Source organism: Gossypium arboreum, chromosome 2 (genome assembly GCF_025698485.1).
Source record: "Gossypium arboreum isolate Shixiya-1 chromosome 2, ASM2569848v2, whole genome shotgun sequence".
Lineage (NCBI taxonomy): Eukaryota > Viridiplantae > Streptophyta > Magnoliopsida > Malvales > Malvaceae > Gossypium > Gossypium arboreum.
In genome coordinates, this window is record NC_069071.1 from 4,886,139 (window position 1) to 4,904,301 (window position 18,163).

Sequence of the window (18,163 nt, forward strand, 5' to 3'; positions counted from 1 at the left end):
TCTACTTTTATAAAATAGAGCTTAAAAACCTTACATTACAAGTCTAGATTTATAATTGAAAACCTTACAGATTCCATATTTCTATTTGCTTACATGAACAATTATTTTTTAATTTTAAAAGGCCCTTAATCCGATTTAATGGAAATTATCAGTCAAACTTTAATTATTAAAGACTAAACTGTTGGAATCAAAGTATGAGGATAAATTTTATATATAATAAGAGTACAGGGACTAAAAACAGTATTAGGCCAAAAGATAAGTTCTTTTGTAAGTCAATTAACAATTAATAAATATGAATTGATATTACTATTTTGGGGTTTCAAATTATGAATAGTATAACAAACTAATTTTGTGTAAGTACTTTTTTAAAGGGTAGTTGATGGGTTAGCATTAATGATATTTTTAAGATCGGTAAGTAGGTATTTTTTATATAATTATTGGATAAAGTCCTATTACCATTACATGATGATTATTTTAGAGTGATTTGATCACGAATGGTTTAAGTTATGATTTAATTATTTTCTTTATATAAAAAACAACAACTATATTTAGGTAAAATGATAAAATTAAATTCTTAAAAAAATATTTTAACTAAAATTGAATTGAATGTAATAAATTTACATTCTAATAAATAATCTTACCTAAAATAGCTCAAAATATTAAAGCAAAAAGGAAAAAAAAACACATGCAAAAGTACAATTTTTATCAAGAATAATACTTTTATCTTATTTAGTTAAAATAAAAGTTTGAACTTTATAGTTTATACTACTTTTCAACAAAAAATAAAAATAAGTGTTTTTTTTCAATCATTTTCATATTGTAGATTCAAAGGAAAAAAATCCTGGTTGTTGCCTTTAAACAAGTGAAGCAACACCAATTCTTGATATTATATATCACAAAATGTAAAGAAATATATCACAAAATGTAAAGAAAATAATTGTCATTTCATCAATTTCTTTTCCTCTTTGTCTTGTTAGTGCTATGTCAACTTGTGCACATTACAAATTTATGAAAATGATAATTTTTTCATGCTAGTATAATATCAGTATATTTTAACGATATTGATTAAGGGCTTGTTTATCAATGTCTTCAAAAATACTTTTCATTCAAAAAATTTTCTTTTAAATTATTTACTGAATAAATTTCTGTTCAACTTAAAAAGTCCGTTTAAAAAATCATTTTTCTTCTGTTGAAAAAGTTGAAATTTTTAACTTTCTCTAGGCCAAAAATGCTTTTGGCTAGTTAATTACCTTTTTGTCCTCATCATTTTTCACGGTAACAATTTCTTCTTCATTTCTTCTTCAGTTCTTCTCTCTGGTTCTTTTTTAATTTCCTTCCATTTTCTTCAATATCTTTCATTTAATGATAATATTTAAATATTTAAAATATAATTTATATATTCTAATTACATTTTATAAATAATCAATATTAATTACTTAGAAATATTTAAAATTAATATTTCTTATATTAAAATATTATCAATAAGTTATAATAAATTATTTTTATATTCTTGCTAAAATATCATAATATTAACTAATTTGAACATTATTTAAATGTATTTTTGTTATTTTGTAATATCATGCCTAAAATGAATATTTTCTTTCTTAAATGTACTTTTTAACAGCTATGCTAAACACTTAAATTTTAAACAAAATTTTTCAAAAGTACTTTTTAAAAGTATTTTTCATTGTACTTTTTAAAAGTACTTTTTAAAAACAACGCTAAACTAACCCTAAGTACCTAAGAAACTATTAAATTGATTAACAATTTCAAATTTAGATACTAGTTAAGTAAAAAAATTTAAATACTATTTACCAAATTCAGGTACCTTGATATATATATTAACTATTGATTTACACTCTTTTTGTTTTTAAAAGTTTTTTTTAAATTTTGTTTTACTACCATCTACTTTTATTAAGAAAATTTTGATTATATTATTCATATGATTTTTCAAAAACGCGTTAATTATTTTTTAATAACATAATATATTGTATTTTAAAATAGTGAATTTATTGAGGACCAAACGGGTCAAATTCTTGACATGTGAAGTATTGTCACAGTGAGGGATTTTTTTCTTATCTCTATTGAGAACTTGGGTGTTTGAAAAGGTGACATTTTCATTGAGTAAAAGGTGAACCATCCATGCTACACATGTTAGAATCAAACGCGTGCCTTAACTCGCAACACATTAGGTATTATCTATAGTGGAGATTCTGTCTCCTATCTTTATTGAAATCGCTTGAGTACGTAAAAAGGTAGCTTGATGAAATTACAAGTTCAAAGAGTGAAAATACTTCATCGATAGAGGTGTAGTTAGAGGCGACAAGTAAATGCCTTGGCGCCCTTATCCTCTTAATTGAAAATGATTTAATTTGAATCCTTTTAAAATGAAAATTTTAACTTTTCCCTTAAAACTACTATAATTTTATTTTGGTCCCTCTATTACCAAATTTTTTGCTTCACCATTGCTCGTAAAAGCGCTTAAATAAGGCAAACCATTCGCATTGCATATGGTTGTACTCACCTCATGCCTAAAATATTAAGGCAAGTGGAAATGCTACCACCTAGCTCTTTTTGTGTTTAAAATCGGATAGGGTCGAACCCTCAACACATTAAGTATTATATTTGGTGGGGGATTTTATATCTCATCTTTATTGAAAGCTTGAGTGCCTAAACAAATAACATAAAAAGATGATAAGCTTACATATAAAAAAACATATTGTAGGCTACCTAATAAAATAAACCATATATGTTTACCTTAAAACGTATTGGATACTTTTAAATGAAAATACTACTACTTAAAACATCTTACCCAAAACTCCATTAGTATAATATAAATTTATCAAACCAAACAAATAATTCGATCCTTCTACCTATCACTATAATTCAATTCCACAAGTTTTTTTAAATAATCTCATTATAATTTTTGATCATATCTGCTCTTTTTTAACACAATGTCTAGAATTATTCATAGCCCCTCCTCAACCCATAAATAGAAGGATAATACATTTCAACACATTCAAACTTTCGTCCTCCTACATTGATAATAATATTCAGACCAATCGAGTTAAGACTCAATCAGCTATTATTATTACTTTCTTTACTTTACTTTTTTTTATATATTTCAATAGGATCATTGATTTAGGTGAAAAAGGGGAAAAAAAAAAGTAAGAGAAAGTGGAGAGAAATGAGGGGAATAGAAAAATGGACGAGTTGAAATTTATGCAGAAAATATTTGAAGGTGTAAAAAAAAGTCATTGAGCAAGGAATCTGCTTTCGTTTTTTCCTCTTTTAAATTTCCTTAATATTCTTACCAATTTCCTATTTAAAAATAATATAAAAAAATAACTTTATCTTCATCTTCGAATAAGCTTTTTACTAGGAAAAGTTGTCACTACACACAACAATCTTGGCCAAGAATTTTCCTTTGCAATAATAATTATTTAAGGTTTAATTTCATATTTTGTTGTTAGCTTTTTGAAAATTAAAATTATATATATGAAAATGCTAAGAACATGAATTCTTTGAAAAAGGAAAGACATTTGTCTTATTATAATGTTTTTTAATGTAATTATATGACCATTATCTCTTATGTTTGAACCCATAGTTTTGCCATAAGATATTTGTCTTTTAGTTTTTTATTTTATAAAATTGATGTGAAAGAGACCCCTAAAGTTTAAAGTGATGAAATTGATGATAAGGCTTTATTGTGTTCTTTAATTTAGTGCCATTGGCTCTTTTGTGAGGGGATTTTCCTTGTATTCTCACCCATCATTATTATTTATTTAATGTCCCTTTTGTTATTTTATATAAATATAACAAAAATTATCATGTTCAAATCCCACATAATTTATGTTATTTTACCAATTTTAGTCCTTTTGTCTTGTCCATGAACATTAATTACAATGTAGAAGTTAAATCTAAAATCTCATTAATGATCAGGTGATAAAAATATTCATCTTATATAGTTCACTCGAGTTTTAGTCTTCTAAGGCGATTAAAAATTTAATTTAAAGACAATTCTCTATTATATGTAAATATTAACTCTTTAATTATACTAAATTGAAAAGATCTTTCATAATAAGTGGGATTTTTAATTTTTTTATGTAATTTATACTATTAATAAGAGGGATTAAGTGGTATGAATGTTATTGATCAATTTTATAATCTCAAATTTGATTAGTGAATTCTTAGTCATTTTAATTAGAGTTTTTAATTGTTTTGTTTTAAAATTTTATATAAAAGATAATTAAAAATACCATCATTTTATTAATGTTTATTAATTTTTGAAAATCTATTCTTAATTAAAATTAGTGTGGCAGTATCAATTTGAGTTTTCAATTGTAATCAATTCTCTAATTCTGCATTTCAACTTATATAATTAAATTTTTACACCACTCGATATTATTTCAACCGGTCAATTTAATTCCATTGTTATGAGTTAATGTGACAAGTAAAGAGACTAACCGGGCGGGCCATTTCCATTTCCCACATGGACGAAGCATTAGCACATGAAACCACCTAAGTTAAACGGCATATAGACAAAAGACAAACATGTACATACACATGTGGTAATCTATAACTAGATACATTGTCCATCATATGTTTGATGAAATGATCGCATAAAAATCAACCAAACAAGCAACAAGCAAACCATTTCATTTTCAAACACCAAAGCATGTGGTTTAACACTATTCCTACATCATGTGTAGGCACATGGACAAAATCCAGCCGTAGCCCCCCCCCCCAATGGTCTTCTTATCCAAATGATTTGATGCGACTACATAGTATCTCGATAATCATTATTTATAAAAATGAAACATATTTCGTGATTAGATATCTTTTTTTGGAGAATAAACACAACGAAAAGAATTAGTCATCGTTGTCGATGGTGATTACCTTGGCTTTTATAAAAAAATAAATTCCGTTACTAGTTCCTACAGTTTGCAAAAATTGTGGATTTGGTTCATTTACTTTAATTTGATCAATTTTAGTCCTTTTACTTTTTAAAATTTGAAATTTAGTTCAAACTCAAATAGTAGTTATTAAATTAGTTTAGTTAGATTAATTACTAGCCTATGTCGTGTGCTCAATTGTAAATTTAATCCATGTTCTCTAATTGAATCATTCTAAGTCCTTATATTTTTTGAATTTAGAATCTTGAACGTAAATGAAAATTATTAATCCATTAACTTATTTTTTTAGTTAATAATATGTGAAATTAGTAAACTAACATGGTATTACACGTATAATGATAAGTTTGCCATATCAGATTTTGAAGATAACAAAACTTCAGTTAATGAACTTAACAGTTATCGTTTGGTGAGAACCGAAATTTTAAAATTCATACAACATAGAAACTAAACTAACTAAATTAAAGTACAAAAATTAAATCCACAATTTTTATAAAATATAAAAATTAATAACAAAATTTAATAAATATATATTAAACTCGAAATTTTATCACTTGAAGCAACATATACATATCAAAGTAAGGATAAATTTTGGTTTGGATTGTACCTAATAATTTTTACTTGACTTGGGTGTTGTTGAGGTCTGATTTAAACGTACAAGGCTGGGGGTTGAGTCATCTAAACTTGTCTTTATTATATGGTTGAACCCTGGAGGGGTCCCTCGCCAAAACTTGCGGTCTCCCCTTCCACTTCTTGTCTTCATCAACATAAGATGTACCATATGGGAATTTCAGAAGCTTGCGCTTCTTAGCTGTGCTCTCATTATTGATGGGAGATTCAGCCCAACAATTCAAGTGGTGACTTTACATTTCATACACTTAATTTAATCACGTCAAATCATAAAATAAATAAATTATTTATTTTGAATTGTTTTTATAAATTATTTGATTAAGTTAATATCACTTATTAATTAAGGATTAATTTAGTTAAAAAAATAAAATATTTTTATTTTACATAATAAATTATATTATTTTAAAATTATATATATACACATAATAAGACTTTCATGCCTTTTTAACTTATTACACTTACATTTCTCCCTCAACCAAAATTCATTTTTTACACAATATTAAATGTGGGGAATAAGGGTAACACGATATATAATTCACTTAACATGCAATGTAGACTTCTATATATTATTTACGCACACATAGTAATTTTGTTTCAATTTAAAGGTTGAGTTATTTATCCAGGCTTAAATAATTGTTTAAAATTGAAGAGAAATTGGATAAAATATTAGGTTCAAAAATGAGTTTAGGTAAAAATTAAGTACATTTAAAATACAAATTTGATCAAGACTCCAATATCAAAGTCCTTGTTTGATCAGATTTGACCCATTTTTAAGTTTGTAACATGTTTATTTATTTATTTTATATATCATGTAATTTATATTATATGAAAATTAAATATATTATAGTAACTGTAAAATTTTTATGTTAAAATTTGATAAAAAGAATATATATACATATAATGGTACTAAATATATATAATTAGTAAATATTAAACAAAATAATATAGACAAATTTAAATAAATTTGGATTAGTCATTTATAAATACGAATGAGATTAATAAAATTTAAAGTCGAATTTAGTGAACTATATATGATATTGATATCATGTATAAGCACGATGAAGCCTAGCTCAGGAGCTATTGTGAAGTAAGAGCAAATTTTTTATTTTTAAATAAAATTATTTTAATTTTAAATCTATTGATTATTTTTAATTATTTTTGAAAGTGATGGTATAAAACAACTAAATGGTTTTGGCCCAAAAGAAAACAGTTAAAATGCTTCCAGCCCAATTGGGCTTGATTTCCATTACTTACGGCAACTCTCATTAGAAATTTTCCATTGGGACCCCATCCCAAAGGAAAGAGCTAAAACGGAAAATGAGTCCATGCTAACGCCGTCAAATCTCCTGCATAATTTTTTGAAAATTCCCACTACCCCGCTCTGCTCTCTCTTAACGGCCTTTTTTTTTTTTTGGCGAACTCTCTCGTTTTTCTATTTTTGCTCTCTCCCTTTCATAATCTTCTGATGGTGAATCTATAAGCACAAAATCAGGTACTTTTCTGGATCTTTCTTCTCCTTCTCGTTATTTTACTGTTTGTTTTCTGAGAAAACTGATATTTAGTCATGTTTTTTTTGGCTGTTTGCGGTTAATCACTAATTTTTGCATTGCAAATTTAAGAAAATTTTTCTTAATTTTGTATTATGTGCCTTTTAGAATTTAGTTATTTAATGCTAAAATATTTGTGTTTTTTTACAAAACGGATGTGATTTGGACCATATTTTCAGAAAAAAATATGGCAATGGAGACGGTCTACGAAGAGTTAGATGAAGTAAAAGTTGAGAACGAGAAGCTAAAGGCAGATTTGAAAAGCAAATCCGAGTTATGTGAACATTTGAAGAAAATCCAGAATGAGCTGTTAACAAATATCCAAGAAGCGAGTTCAAAAATTGGGAAGCAGGCGGAACGAATTCTCGAAAAAGAAGAAGAAATCTCGGTGGCGAAGCGAGCGATTGAAGATCTTAAACACAGTCTGTATGACAAAGAAATGATTGTCAAGCATTTGAATGGTGCAAATAATAAGCTAAGAGTTGAGCGCGATGAGAAGAATCAGAAATGGGAGCAGGAAAATGGACTGATGGTATTAGCTTTAGATGAAGCAAATGAGAAGAATGTAGATCTAGAGAAGACAATTAATGTGCTAAGGGCAGAGATTAAAGGTATAAAAGCTCACCTCTCGGTGTCACAGAATAAGTGTTTGGAAGCAATGAAAAAGGCCGAAAACACGAAGGAGATGAGAGAAAGAGATGATTTGTTGGATGAGGTAGAAAAAGGCAGGAGGAAGGTTGAAGATGAGTTAAAATGGAAGAAGGAACAGTTCAAATACCTAGAAGAAGCTCATGAAAAGCTTTTAGACCAGTTCAAGGTGAGTAAGCTTGAGTGGGAGCAAGAAAAATCTGCATTGCTTGATGAGGTTTCTTTGCTGAAAACAAGATTGGATTCTCAGATCTGGCTTACGGAAGATCTTGAAAACCGTTTGAAAATGTGCAACCAAGTTTTGGCTCATGAAGAAACTCGAAGAAAGTACCTGGAAGCTGAAATTTCAGAGCTCAAAATGCGGTTTGGAAATATTTTTTCTGAATTCCAGGACGCAAAGTCACGATTAGACTGCTTGAATTTGCAAAGGGAAAACGAAGTTGCGACTCAGAGACATTTATTGGGAACCAAGGAATCGTTAATGGAAGAAAATTTTAATAGCTCATTGAATTCCTTTTCCTCAGAGCTAGAAATTGAAGAGAAAAAAATTAATGATTGAGGAGTTGGAGGATGACATTCCTAGTATCCAGGAGAAACTGTTATTGCAAGAAAAGTCCCTCTCTGGTTGTAACAAGCTAGTATTGACTGTTGAAGCTGAACTTAAAGCAAAGAATATAGAAATGAAGAATTTAATTGATCAGATGGAGGCGAGGCTGAGAAAATCAGAGGATTTGGTTAATGATCTCAAGAGTGAAAAGACGAATTTGCTTGAAGATATCATGAAGTTGTCAATGGATAGGGAAATTTTGATTAGATTCGTTGGGGGCATAGGTGACAGGATCACTGAGTTATTCAGGGGAGAAGCACAGCTAATGGGATTCTTGGAAAGGATAGTGCAGGCTTTTGACAATAACCATTCAGATTTTAAAGGCAGTGATGAACTCTTTGACTCACTAAAAGCGAACAAGACTAGTCTTCTTCTTTCATTAGAAGAAGAAGAGCACAAAACAAGAGAAGTAGAAGCAGTTAGCTGTGCAAATCAGAATATACAGGAGAAACTGCTATCACAAGAAAAGTTCCTGTCTGATTCAAAACATCTAGCATTGATTGTTGAAGATGAAATGGAAGCAAAGCAACTGGAAATGAAGAACTTGATTGCTTTGATTGATGAGTTTAAGAGTGAAAAGATAAATATGCTTGAAGACATCATGAAGTTGACAACGGATAGGGAAATTTTACATTGAGGGTCTATGCGATAGGATCAGCAAGTTCTCCGCTGAAGATGCAGAGATGGTGAGACTCTTGGGAAGGATAGTGCATTCACTTGACAGTGACGAACTCTTTGATTCTCTAAAAGAGAACAAGAATAGTCTTCTTTTTTCTCCAGCAACCAATAAACAACATTTGGTTATTGAAGAAAGATCACCATTAACACAGCTCAACTAACTGCAGCTTAAGTAAGAAGGTATTGGTTTTCTTTTCCATTTCTTCCTATTCGCTATGTTTTCTGGAACAATCCACTTGTGACAGATTCATGCATGAATTATTATAGCATTTGTACAAGACTAACAATTTACCACATATGATTCAGGTTTTTAGCGATAATTCTGAAATTCCTCCGATACTTGATGGTTTTGCCCACCTTGGTCCTTCCGAAACTTGGCAAAATTTTTCAATTTGACCTCTAAGCTTGGATTTCATTAAGGTGTGCGAATGTAAGACTCAGTTTATGCCTTGTCATCACCTATAAATTTATTTAAAATTTATTTTCAAAAAGTCACATAATCACACCTTAACAAAATGCAAACTCAAGATCAAATAGGAAATTAGAAAAAGTAGTCACATTCCAAAATTAATGTAGACAAAAACATTCCAAGTATCAAATTGGGAAAATTTATCAAATTTAGGGACTAAAATTGCTTTACCCCTAAAACTCCGGCATTTTAAGAATCTTGGAATAAATATTCGCATGTTCCTCCATTGGTTTAATAGTGTCTTGAATCCCTACACTCTTCGAATTTTTAAAGTTCTGTTCCTCTACTTTTAACTTCAGAAATTTTGTCTTCCACTTATCTTATTTAAGAATTAGAGCCATGTTAATAACATTTTAAATATATAATCATTAAGTTAAAATTTGTATTTAATGTACATACATACTATCAATAAATCATATTAATACATATCATTAATAAACCAACTGAATTATTTTAAAATAATTAATAAATTATCCTCAGCAATTTTAAATCATTAAAATGTCACATATTTAAATTTAAAAAATAACTAGATATTAATTTTTAAATCAAACAAGTAGAAATATCAAATTCTTGAAGCCAAAAGTAGAAGGATTAAAGTTCAAATGTCTTAAGAATATAGAGACTTAGGGCAGAATTAGTCCTTCTCGATCGCTAGAAATTACCAAAACGCAACCTTCCACCGCCGTTTTGATACCCAAACGTTGCGTAATTTTTTAAAACTAAAAAAATACAATGGTTGATTGATTGATTTTATCTCTTCTCCAAAAGGGTTGGAAAACTAACGAGCCGCCACAGAAGCCCGCGTGGCAATCCACGTGGATAAATATTAACCACTTTAATAAAAATAACAATATAATAATATAATAATAAAATTCCGCGCGTGCAAATTATTTTCCAGTCTCGAAATTTCTGTGAACAGCTTTTTTGTTTTTCTGTTTTTTCGAGGCCTGAAATTCTCCGTTCCGTCGTAGTTTCTTTCTCTTCAAGGTAAGTGTCATTTCAATTTCCATAGCCTTTCGATTTATGTTCGTTTCAATTCTCCACTTGGAATCTTTTTTTTTTTGAAATTTTTTCTCAAAAAGAAAATCGTGTTAATTCGGCGGCTACGATACTTTGCCTGTGAGTAGAAATTTGGTTTTTCTTAATTATTTATTGGTTTATTTTCATCGGAATAAGTTTTACTGTTGAAACTTTTTTGATTGATTGTATGTAATATCGGATTCTTATAATTTTGGAAACTTGAAAATTTCGAAATAAAACTCTTTCTAGGTTTCAGCCTTTCAGGCCAAATTTTGTTGTTGTTATTAGTTATGTTCTTATCTTTTCTGTTGCGGCATCAAAATTTTTAATTCTTTTTTCTCTGGCAGGTTTCTTTAGTTTTGGGATTTTGGATAAGTGTTTCGCTTTATTAATATCCAATTTTGAGTTTTAAGATTAGCTGTTGTTGGAATAAAGTATGATCTTATGCTACTAGTGACGCCCTGCAAGCTATTGACTTCACTCCCACAATGTATCTTTCTGGTTCTTTGCAATTGTCCCATGATTTGGGACTTTGCAGGAACCAGGGATGTAATAAAAAGTTTAAGGTACACGATTTGTTCCTTCACTTCTAAGAGAAGATTTTGTTCTATATATTGGTGTCTTTCTCACTTTTTCTTTTTCCAGGGTGTATTGGGAAGGCAGCGGTTGAATTTATTGAGCGACACCCTCTCATCTAGCACTTCGGTATAACTTCAAGTTCTAAGACATCTTCTTTGTTTAGGATAGTATTTCTCTACTGTTAAAATATGCTTCAAGTCCTTTTACTCTTCATATATTTAGAATTTAGTCTCCTACTTTTATTTCAATGAATTTAGCCCAGGTTTGTTACCCGTCATCTTTTTTTACATGGCTATTGAGTATTTTTTTTAATTTCAAAATGTTACACCAGCGAATTTAACAGAAAAATTTTAATGTAATTAACAATTGGACCTAAATTTTGAAATATGAAAGTATAGAGACTAAATTCTTGGAAATAAAAGTAGAGGGATTAAATTTCAATTTTGTGAAGAGTGCAGGGATTTGGATTATATTTTAACCTTTCTCTGCTATTACTTAACTGTGATTATGTATGGATCACCTTGATAAGTGCATGCTTATTTACAATATCATGCCAGGGTTTTTTGCTTTAATTTTCTTAGCATTATTGTCTTCCTATTTTGGTTTGTCTGGAATTTGATTAAGCCAAGTTTATTATGAATGCATTACTTTTGCACATGGACATCATATGATAGCTTTTTCTTGTCAATATCATTGTCTTAAACTGCAAAGAAACTGTCTCACGAAGTGTTGTTTGTATGCTATTTTTCATCCATACTAACAGATAATAGATCGATTTTCAATCTCCCAATCACTCAAACATTTATTGTTGCAGTATTGTACCATGTCACCAGAATACCCTGAACTTAATAACGAAGTGTTGTTATGAACTGCTTTGTGGCCTTTCAGAAGGTGGCCTGGAGTTAATTCTTTCAATTTAATAGCATGAGCAACAATTTAAATTTCTTTATGATGTTCAAGTAATCTTTATTATTCGTCTTATCTTTCTTGCCATAGTTCCAGCAGCAGGATTCTTGGAGAATTCGGCTCTCCAACAGTTTGTACAGGCCAATACATTCAGTTCCATACAGAAACAATGCCTTTAAGAGTCATGCTTTTCAAGTACCAGGCAAAGTATTTGAACTTCCTGTGGTAAAAGCTGCCTCTATTGCATTGAAAAGGTTCTTTTTTCCCTTCTTTGGTGATCTGCTTGCCATATTTGTTATACTGAACTTCAGGATTGTTAGAGTGGTTATCTTTTCCGTACAGATAAATTTGTTCTCTTATTAGTTCAGCAAACATAGTATTAATTTTTATTTGGGTTTAAGTTCTGACATGTGTCTCAAACTATTAGCTAAGAGTACTTTATGTTTTCCTTCTTTAGCTATTTTATTTATTTTTCCTGGGGCCTCATGTTCATATTAGGAACATATTGTCCTTAAAACAGTGCTGCTGCTTTTGGGTGTTGTCTCTATTTTTATTAACTGTATGATTTTTATGCATTTAAGATTAAGCCCTTTGTATTATGCAGGTCATATAATATTTTACAAGATAGTCCTCTTGTATTTAAGTTGGCTCCAGCAGTTGGCATTATTATTTTTGCCGTATGTGGTGTTGTGCCACTTATGCAACATGGTAGAAGCTTACTTCTTCATGTAAGTTCACATCTCTAGGTTCCTCTCTATTCTGTTATTTACCATGGTTCAATACATGTGAGTTGGATCAATGCATTAACTAATGCTTTATGAGTACCTGCAGAGGAGTGATAATAGCTGGAAGAAGAGCAGAACCCATTACGTTACAACTTCTTATATTCAACCTTTGCTGCTGTGGACTGGTGCAATCCTCATATGCAGGTGTCAAAATCATGTCTCGTTTAAGTGCAAAAGGATCTCTATATTTTTCTGTTATAAAATGCAAAATCTAGTCTCCAACTGTTCAATTTGCATGCATGTTATTGCTGAAATTCTTGCAGAACATTGGATCCATTGGTTCTCCCTACAGAAGCCAGCCAATTGGTTAAGCAACGGCTTTTGAATTTTGTACAATCATTGTCGACTGTGCTGGCCTTTGCATATTGCTTATCGAGGTAAGCATACATTCTCCTTTTTATTTCCTAAATAAAATGCTTGATGAGTATGTTCACTGGCTTATAATATGATGTAATATAAACAGGCTAGCATTGCATTGTTGCTGGTGAGCTCATCAGCAATTTTATTACTGAAATCTGGTCCCAGCTTGTTCACTTTAAATGTGGTATCCAAAATAATCTAATGAAAAACGAAATAATCTCTTAGAAGCTAGAAGACATGTAGCACATATCTATGGCTAGTATGAACAGGAAATGTATTGTATTTATAATATTTCAGAACATTTTTCTTCTGAAACTGATTTTTTTTATGTTAATAATTTTTCCTCATTGTTATGCTCCATGACTGTTGTTTCCATGGTACTAAACATGGTTAAAATACTTCTATGCAGCACGATTCAGCAAACGCAGAAATTCTTCATGGAGACAAGTGAGATCAGCGATACGAGAAATGTTGGTTTGGTTGCTCTATCATAAAGCAATGATATTAATTACTAATAGTCATGTGATTGCTATTGTTTATTACTAAAGCCAGAAGTGCATATGAATTGTCACTCTAATGAAAGAGGCTGAGAGACCTGTAACACAAATCAGTGATTGGTTCTCTTTCATTAAATTTCATTTACATGATTTTCTTGTTGTTATTCAAACAGTCAGATTTGCAGTTGTGATCCTTTTTACTAATTCTTAAACTTGTGTTTCTGGCAGATGGGTTTCCAGTTTGCAGGGAAAGCACTATATTCTGCAGTTTGGGTTGCTGCTGTGTCATTGTTCATGGAGTTGTTGGGCTTCTCTACTCAGAGGTGGCTCACTGCTGGAGGTCTAGGGACAGTTTTGCTGACTCTTGCTGGCCGTGAGGTACACCTAAAGATCATTTTCATACTGGTTCATTTCAATTTATAGCTTTCCTATGATGCACATTCTCTGTTGCATTACTTGGTGGCAGTGGACGATGCTTTCTCTAAGTAAAAATACTTCATGTTAACTGCAGTTATCTCTGGCCAAAAAAAAAAAAAAAAAGTTGCAGTTCATCAAGAATATATCGATGATATAGGACATATATATAGGGTTCTATGAATTTTTGAAAATTTTGTTATGTTATAGGCTAGAACATGTGATTATAGGATTTAATTGAATGAAAGAAAATGGTTAGGCCTACAGGTTTGTTTAGAAAGGAACTCAGCTTTGAGGGGAAAAACTAATAAAAGGGAGCAATGATTTATGGTTGCAATTGAAGCTTGGAGGTTTCTTTGGTGTTGACTTTGGTTAAGGTTTGATAGATTTGAGAGACTGATCTAGAGCTGGCTGTAAATCTGAAAATGCTAGAAACAGGTAGAGGAAGAAGATAAAATGACAGTTCACAACTACAGTTAACAATTGCTTCATGCAATCAAAAGGTAATATAAGCTGATCATGCATCAATAACATCCTTGAATGAGTTGGGACACTGGAAATTTTTATCTCTTAATAAGAAGGGAACCCTAGAAGAAACCCTAAGGGAACGTAAAGTTGATGCTTATTTCTCCTAAATCAAATCCTAAACTTTTCTTGTTCTATCAGGACTTTTCTTGAACCATTTTTTATCTGAACCCGCGTATGCACTTTCTCAGAGTTTGACAGTTTGTTATTTGTTGTAGATATTCACAAATTTTCTCTCAAGTGCAATGATTCATGCGACTCGACCTTTTGTCGTGAATGAATGGATTCAAACAAAGATAGAGGGATATGAAGTTTCTGGTACTGTTGAGGTTTGTATTTGAGCCCCGTCTCTGTTTCAGAGTAAAAGGCGAAGCTGTGTTTGTATTAGACTTCAAATGGTTTCTAATGATGTGGTTCCCTTAGTAAACTGGGACAACAACTTTCTTCATCTGCGGGTTTTCTTATATGGGTCTTGATTTTTTTACATATACAGCATGTTGGTTGGTGGTCACCAACAATAATAAGAGGGGAGGATCGTGAAGCAGTTCACATTCCAAACCACAAATTTACAGTAAATGTTGTGAGAAATCTCAGTCAGAAAACTCATTGGCGCATTAAAACTCACCTGGCCATCAGTCACTTGGATGTCCATAAGATTAATGTAAGGAGTTCTCCAGAACTGTCAAAAGCTCTATTTCAGATTTGCATAATTAAATTGTCATTTTCAAATTTTTAAAATTCCTTTTGGATCCCTTTTGTTTGTGCAGAATATTGTTGCCGACATGCGCAAGGTATTGGCTAAGAATCCTCAGGTTGAGCAGCAGAGATTACACAGAAGAGTATTTCTGGAGAATGTCAGCCCCGAAAATCAGGCTCTTTTGGTTTGTGTTCAACGTCTAACCTTATGAAATCATTCTTCTTCGTATTACTACTTGCGTTGTTTTTCAGTCATATCTTTGATAGATTTTCTATAAGCAATAACAAAAAGGAACAGTAAAAGAATTTGCCTCATCCTATTTTTTTTGCGCGTGTATGTTGTTTGTTATCTAATATTTGCCAATTTATTTTTCCTCCTTTCTCGTTTGACAGATATTGGTGTCCTGTTTTGTGAAGACTTCCCACCTTGAAGAATACCTATGTGTCAAGGTAAGAGCATATCTCTATTAAGATTTATGCCTTTCAATGATGAATGTGACCTCTGCAAGTCGATTTTAGGGTGTTTTAGTGCATAAATGACAAACTGTAGTAAAGCGTGCTAAGAAAAGTTGCTTGTAACTTGGTAGAAGTGAAATGAATCTATACCATATTCACCGTTCACATGAACTTATCTTATGAAAATGAAGCGACAAACTGTAGTAAAGCATGCTAAGAAAAGTTACTTGTAACTTGGTAGAATGAACTTATGTTGTTGTCTTATGAAAATGAAGCCTTTCAATTATGTTCAATTTATATTCCCTGTTTGTGAAAGTGGTTTCCATTAAGTTTGATACTGGATATGTAACTAGATTTTATGGTCGATGATGCAGGAAGCTATACTTTTAGATCTCCTTAGAGTCATCAGCCATCACCGTGCCCGACTTGCCACACCAATTCGAACTGTGCAGAAAGTAGTTGGTGATTCTGAGTTGGAAAATGTACCATTCGCAGACTCAATCTATAACCATGGTGGAGTGTCATCTAACAGGCCTCTGTTACTGATCGAACCTGCTTACAAGATCAATGGTGAGGATAGAACAAAAGGCCGGTCTGCACAACCAACCGGAGAACAAGACAGTAAAACCACAGTACGGCCTGCTGCAGACAACAAGGCCGGAGCAACACCAAAGCCTGATTCCAAATCCAAAGCAGATGCCAAGGTTGGAGAAAGCCCAAATTCTGAAACCAAAGCCTCTAATGCTTCTTTTGAACCAACATCACATCCCAAGACAGATGATAAAGTTAAACCACCATCAAAATCAACCCAGAAGACGAGTTCTAATGCTGCAGAAACATCTAGTCCCGACCAAAAGGTTCTGGATAACAAAAGAGTTTCCGACAAGCAACAGAAAGTTGCTAGGCCTTCTGTTTCCACAACGGAAAGTGGGATTGACAAAGCAGGTGGATTACGAGAACCGTTTCAATCAAAACCGGAAGGCGAGAAGTTGCCAGTCTCTGCCTTAGAGGAAAACATAGTTCTCGGTGTTGCATTAGAGGGCTCGAAGAGAACACTACCTATCGATGATGAGATGACTCCGCGCACATCAGAAGCAAAAGAGTTGGCTTCCACAAGCCGAAATGGAACCGGATCAAGTGCTGAAGACAAGAAAGGCGGTCAGATCTGGCCCACATCTGGTAACCCCGATGATCAGTGATATATTGAAAGCTAACTACTAATCCCCAGAGCTCACAACTTGCATTTGATGGACACTTGACACTTCCACTGAGGCTTTCTTTCATTAAGCTGCCCCCATACATGTATATCTTCACTCTTTTATTATTACTCTTAAAATGTATTAAAATGTAGCATGTTTTATCTTGAAAGTTATGGTTAAATATGTCATTTGCTCCAAGTTATTTATGTAAAAAATTATGTAACTTAATGCATATAATATGATTAGAATTGTTAAATTGGGAGGTGTAATCAACTCGAGCCGAGCTTGAAAAAGTCAATATTTAATTCAAGTTTGATTGATTATTTATATTTAAATTCGGGTTCGGCTTAAGGTGTATTCCAGTTCAAGTTTAAGCTAGGTTCGATAATTAAATTTGAAAAATTTAGTAAGGCTTGCAAATCGTTCAAGTTGAGCATTATTAAGCTTGAACTAGTTCGAACTATAGGTCAAGCTATTTGGGCTTGATTTCGTATTTATTGAATTAATTTTTTTAAATCAAACTCAAAATTTACGATTTTCACTTAAATTTTAGGTTCCAACTGATTCACGGCAGTCAAGATTGCAAATTTGAATATACGTAGGTATTCAATCTATTTTCTGCGGGGTGCAAATATTTAGAATTATATTTTAAGATTATTTTTCATTTCGAATTCAGATATCAAATCCATCTTATAATTTTAATTTTTATTTTGATATTCGAAAAATGATTAGAAATTTTAAATATTCAACTGATAATAATAAATAATTCAGTCTTGATTAAACATATTCAAACTTATAGATAAGTATAGGAATCCAAAATTCGGGTTCGGCTTAAGGTGTATTCCAGTTCAAGTTTAAGCTAGGTTCGATAATTAAGTTTGAAAAATTTAGTAAGGCTTGCAAATCGTTCAAGTTGAGCATTATTAAGCTTGAACTAGTTCGAACTATAAGTCAAGCTATTTGGGCTTGATTCCGTATTTATTGAATTAATTTTTTTAAATCAAACTCAAAATTTACGATTTTCACTTAAATTTTAGGGTCCAACTGATTCACTGCAGTCAAGATTGCAAATTTGAATATACGTAGGTATTCAATCTATTTTCTGCGGGGTGCAAATATTTAGAATTATATTTTAAGATTATTTTTCATTTCGAATTCAGATATCAAATCCATCTTATAATTTTAATTTTTTATTTTGATATTCGAAAAATGATTAGAAATTTTAAATATCCAA

General features: G+C 31.1%; 2 protein-coding genes across 2 annotated transcripts; both read left to right on the forward strand.

Moving 5' to 3' along the window:
• Positions 1 to 6,827: 6,827 nt before the first annotated feature.
• Positions 6,828 to 9,319, forward strand: LOC128289434 (uncharacterized protein At4g38062-like). Its single transcript, XM_053025288.1, has 2 exons — positions 6,828 to 7,035; positions 7,270 to 9,319. The coding sequence occupies exon 2, from the start codon at positions 7,278 to 7,280 to the stop codon at positions 8,295 to 8,297; it is 1,020 nt and encodes a 339-aa protein (XP_052881248.1). The 5' UTR covers positions 6,828 to 7,035; positions 7,270 to 7,277; the 3' UTR covers positions 8,298 to 9,319.
• Positions 9,320 to 10,335: 1,016 nt separating this feature from the next.
• On the forward strand, positions 10,336 to 17,185 carry LOC108467260 (mechanosensitive ion channel protein 2, chloroplastic). Its single transcript, XM_017767854.2, has 14 exons — positions 10,336 to 10,479; positions 10,860 to 11,078; positions 11,158 to 11,217; positions 12,088 to 12,251; positions 12,602 to 12,725; positions 12,829 to 12,926; positions 13,046 to 13,159; positions 13,552 to 13,612; positions 13,868 to 14,017; positions 14,797 to 14,907; positions 15,072 to 15,239; positions 15,346 to 15,459; positions 15,668 to 15,724; positions 16,105 to 17,185. Exons 2-14 carry the CDS (start codon positions 11,001 to 11,003, stop codon positions 16,927 to 16,929), a joined length of 2,124 nt encoding a protein of 707 aa, XP_017623343.1. The 5' UTR covers positions 10,336 to 10,479; positions 10,860 to 11,000; the 3' UTR covers positions 16,930 to 17,185.
• The last annotated feature ends 978 nt before the right edge of the window (positions 17,186 to 18,163 follow it).

What these genes read in the sequence shown, in the direction of transcription:
- LOC108467260 (XM_017767854.2), top strand. Translation starts at nt 11,001, where the DNA reads ATGTATCTTTCTGGTTCTTTGCAATTGTCCCATGATTTGGGACTTTGC. An exon ending in TGACTCTTGCTGGCCGTGAG is followed by an intron (nt 14,018 to 14,796) that starts GTACACCTAAAG and finishes TATTTGTTGTAG; the next exon opens with ATATTCACAAATTTTCTCTC. An exon ending in TGGATGTCCATAAGATTAAT is followed by an intron (nt 15,240 to 15,345) that starts GTAAGGAGTTCT and finishes TTGTTTGTGCAG; the next exon opens with AATATTGTTGCCGACATGCG.
- LOC128289434 (XM_053025288.1), top strand. Translation starts at nt 7,278, where the DNA reads ATGGCAATGGAGACGGTCTACGAAGAGTTAGATGAAGTAAAAGTTGAG.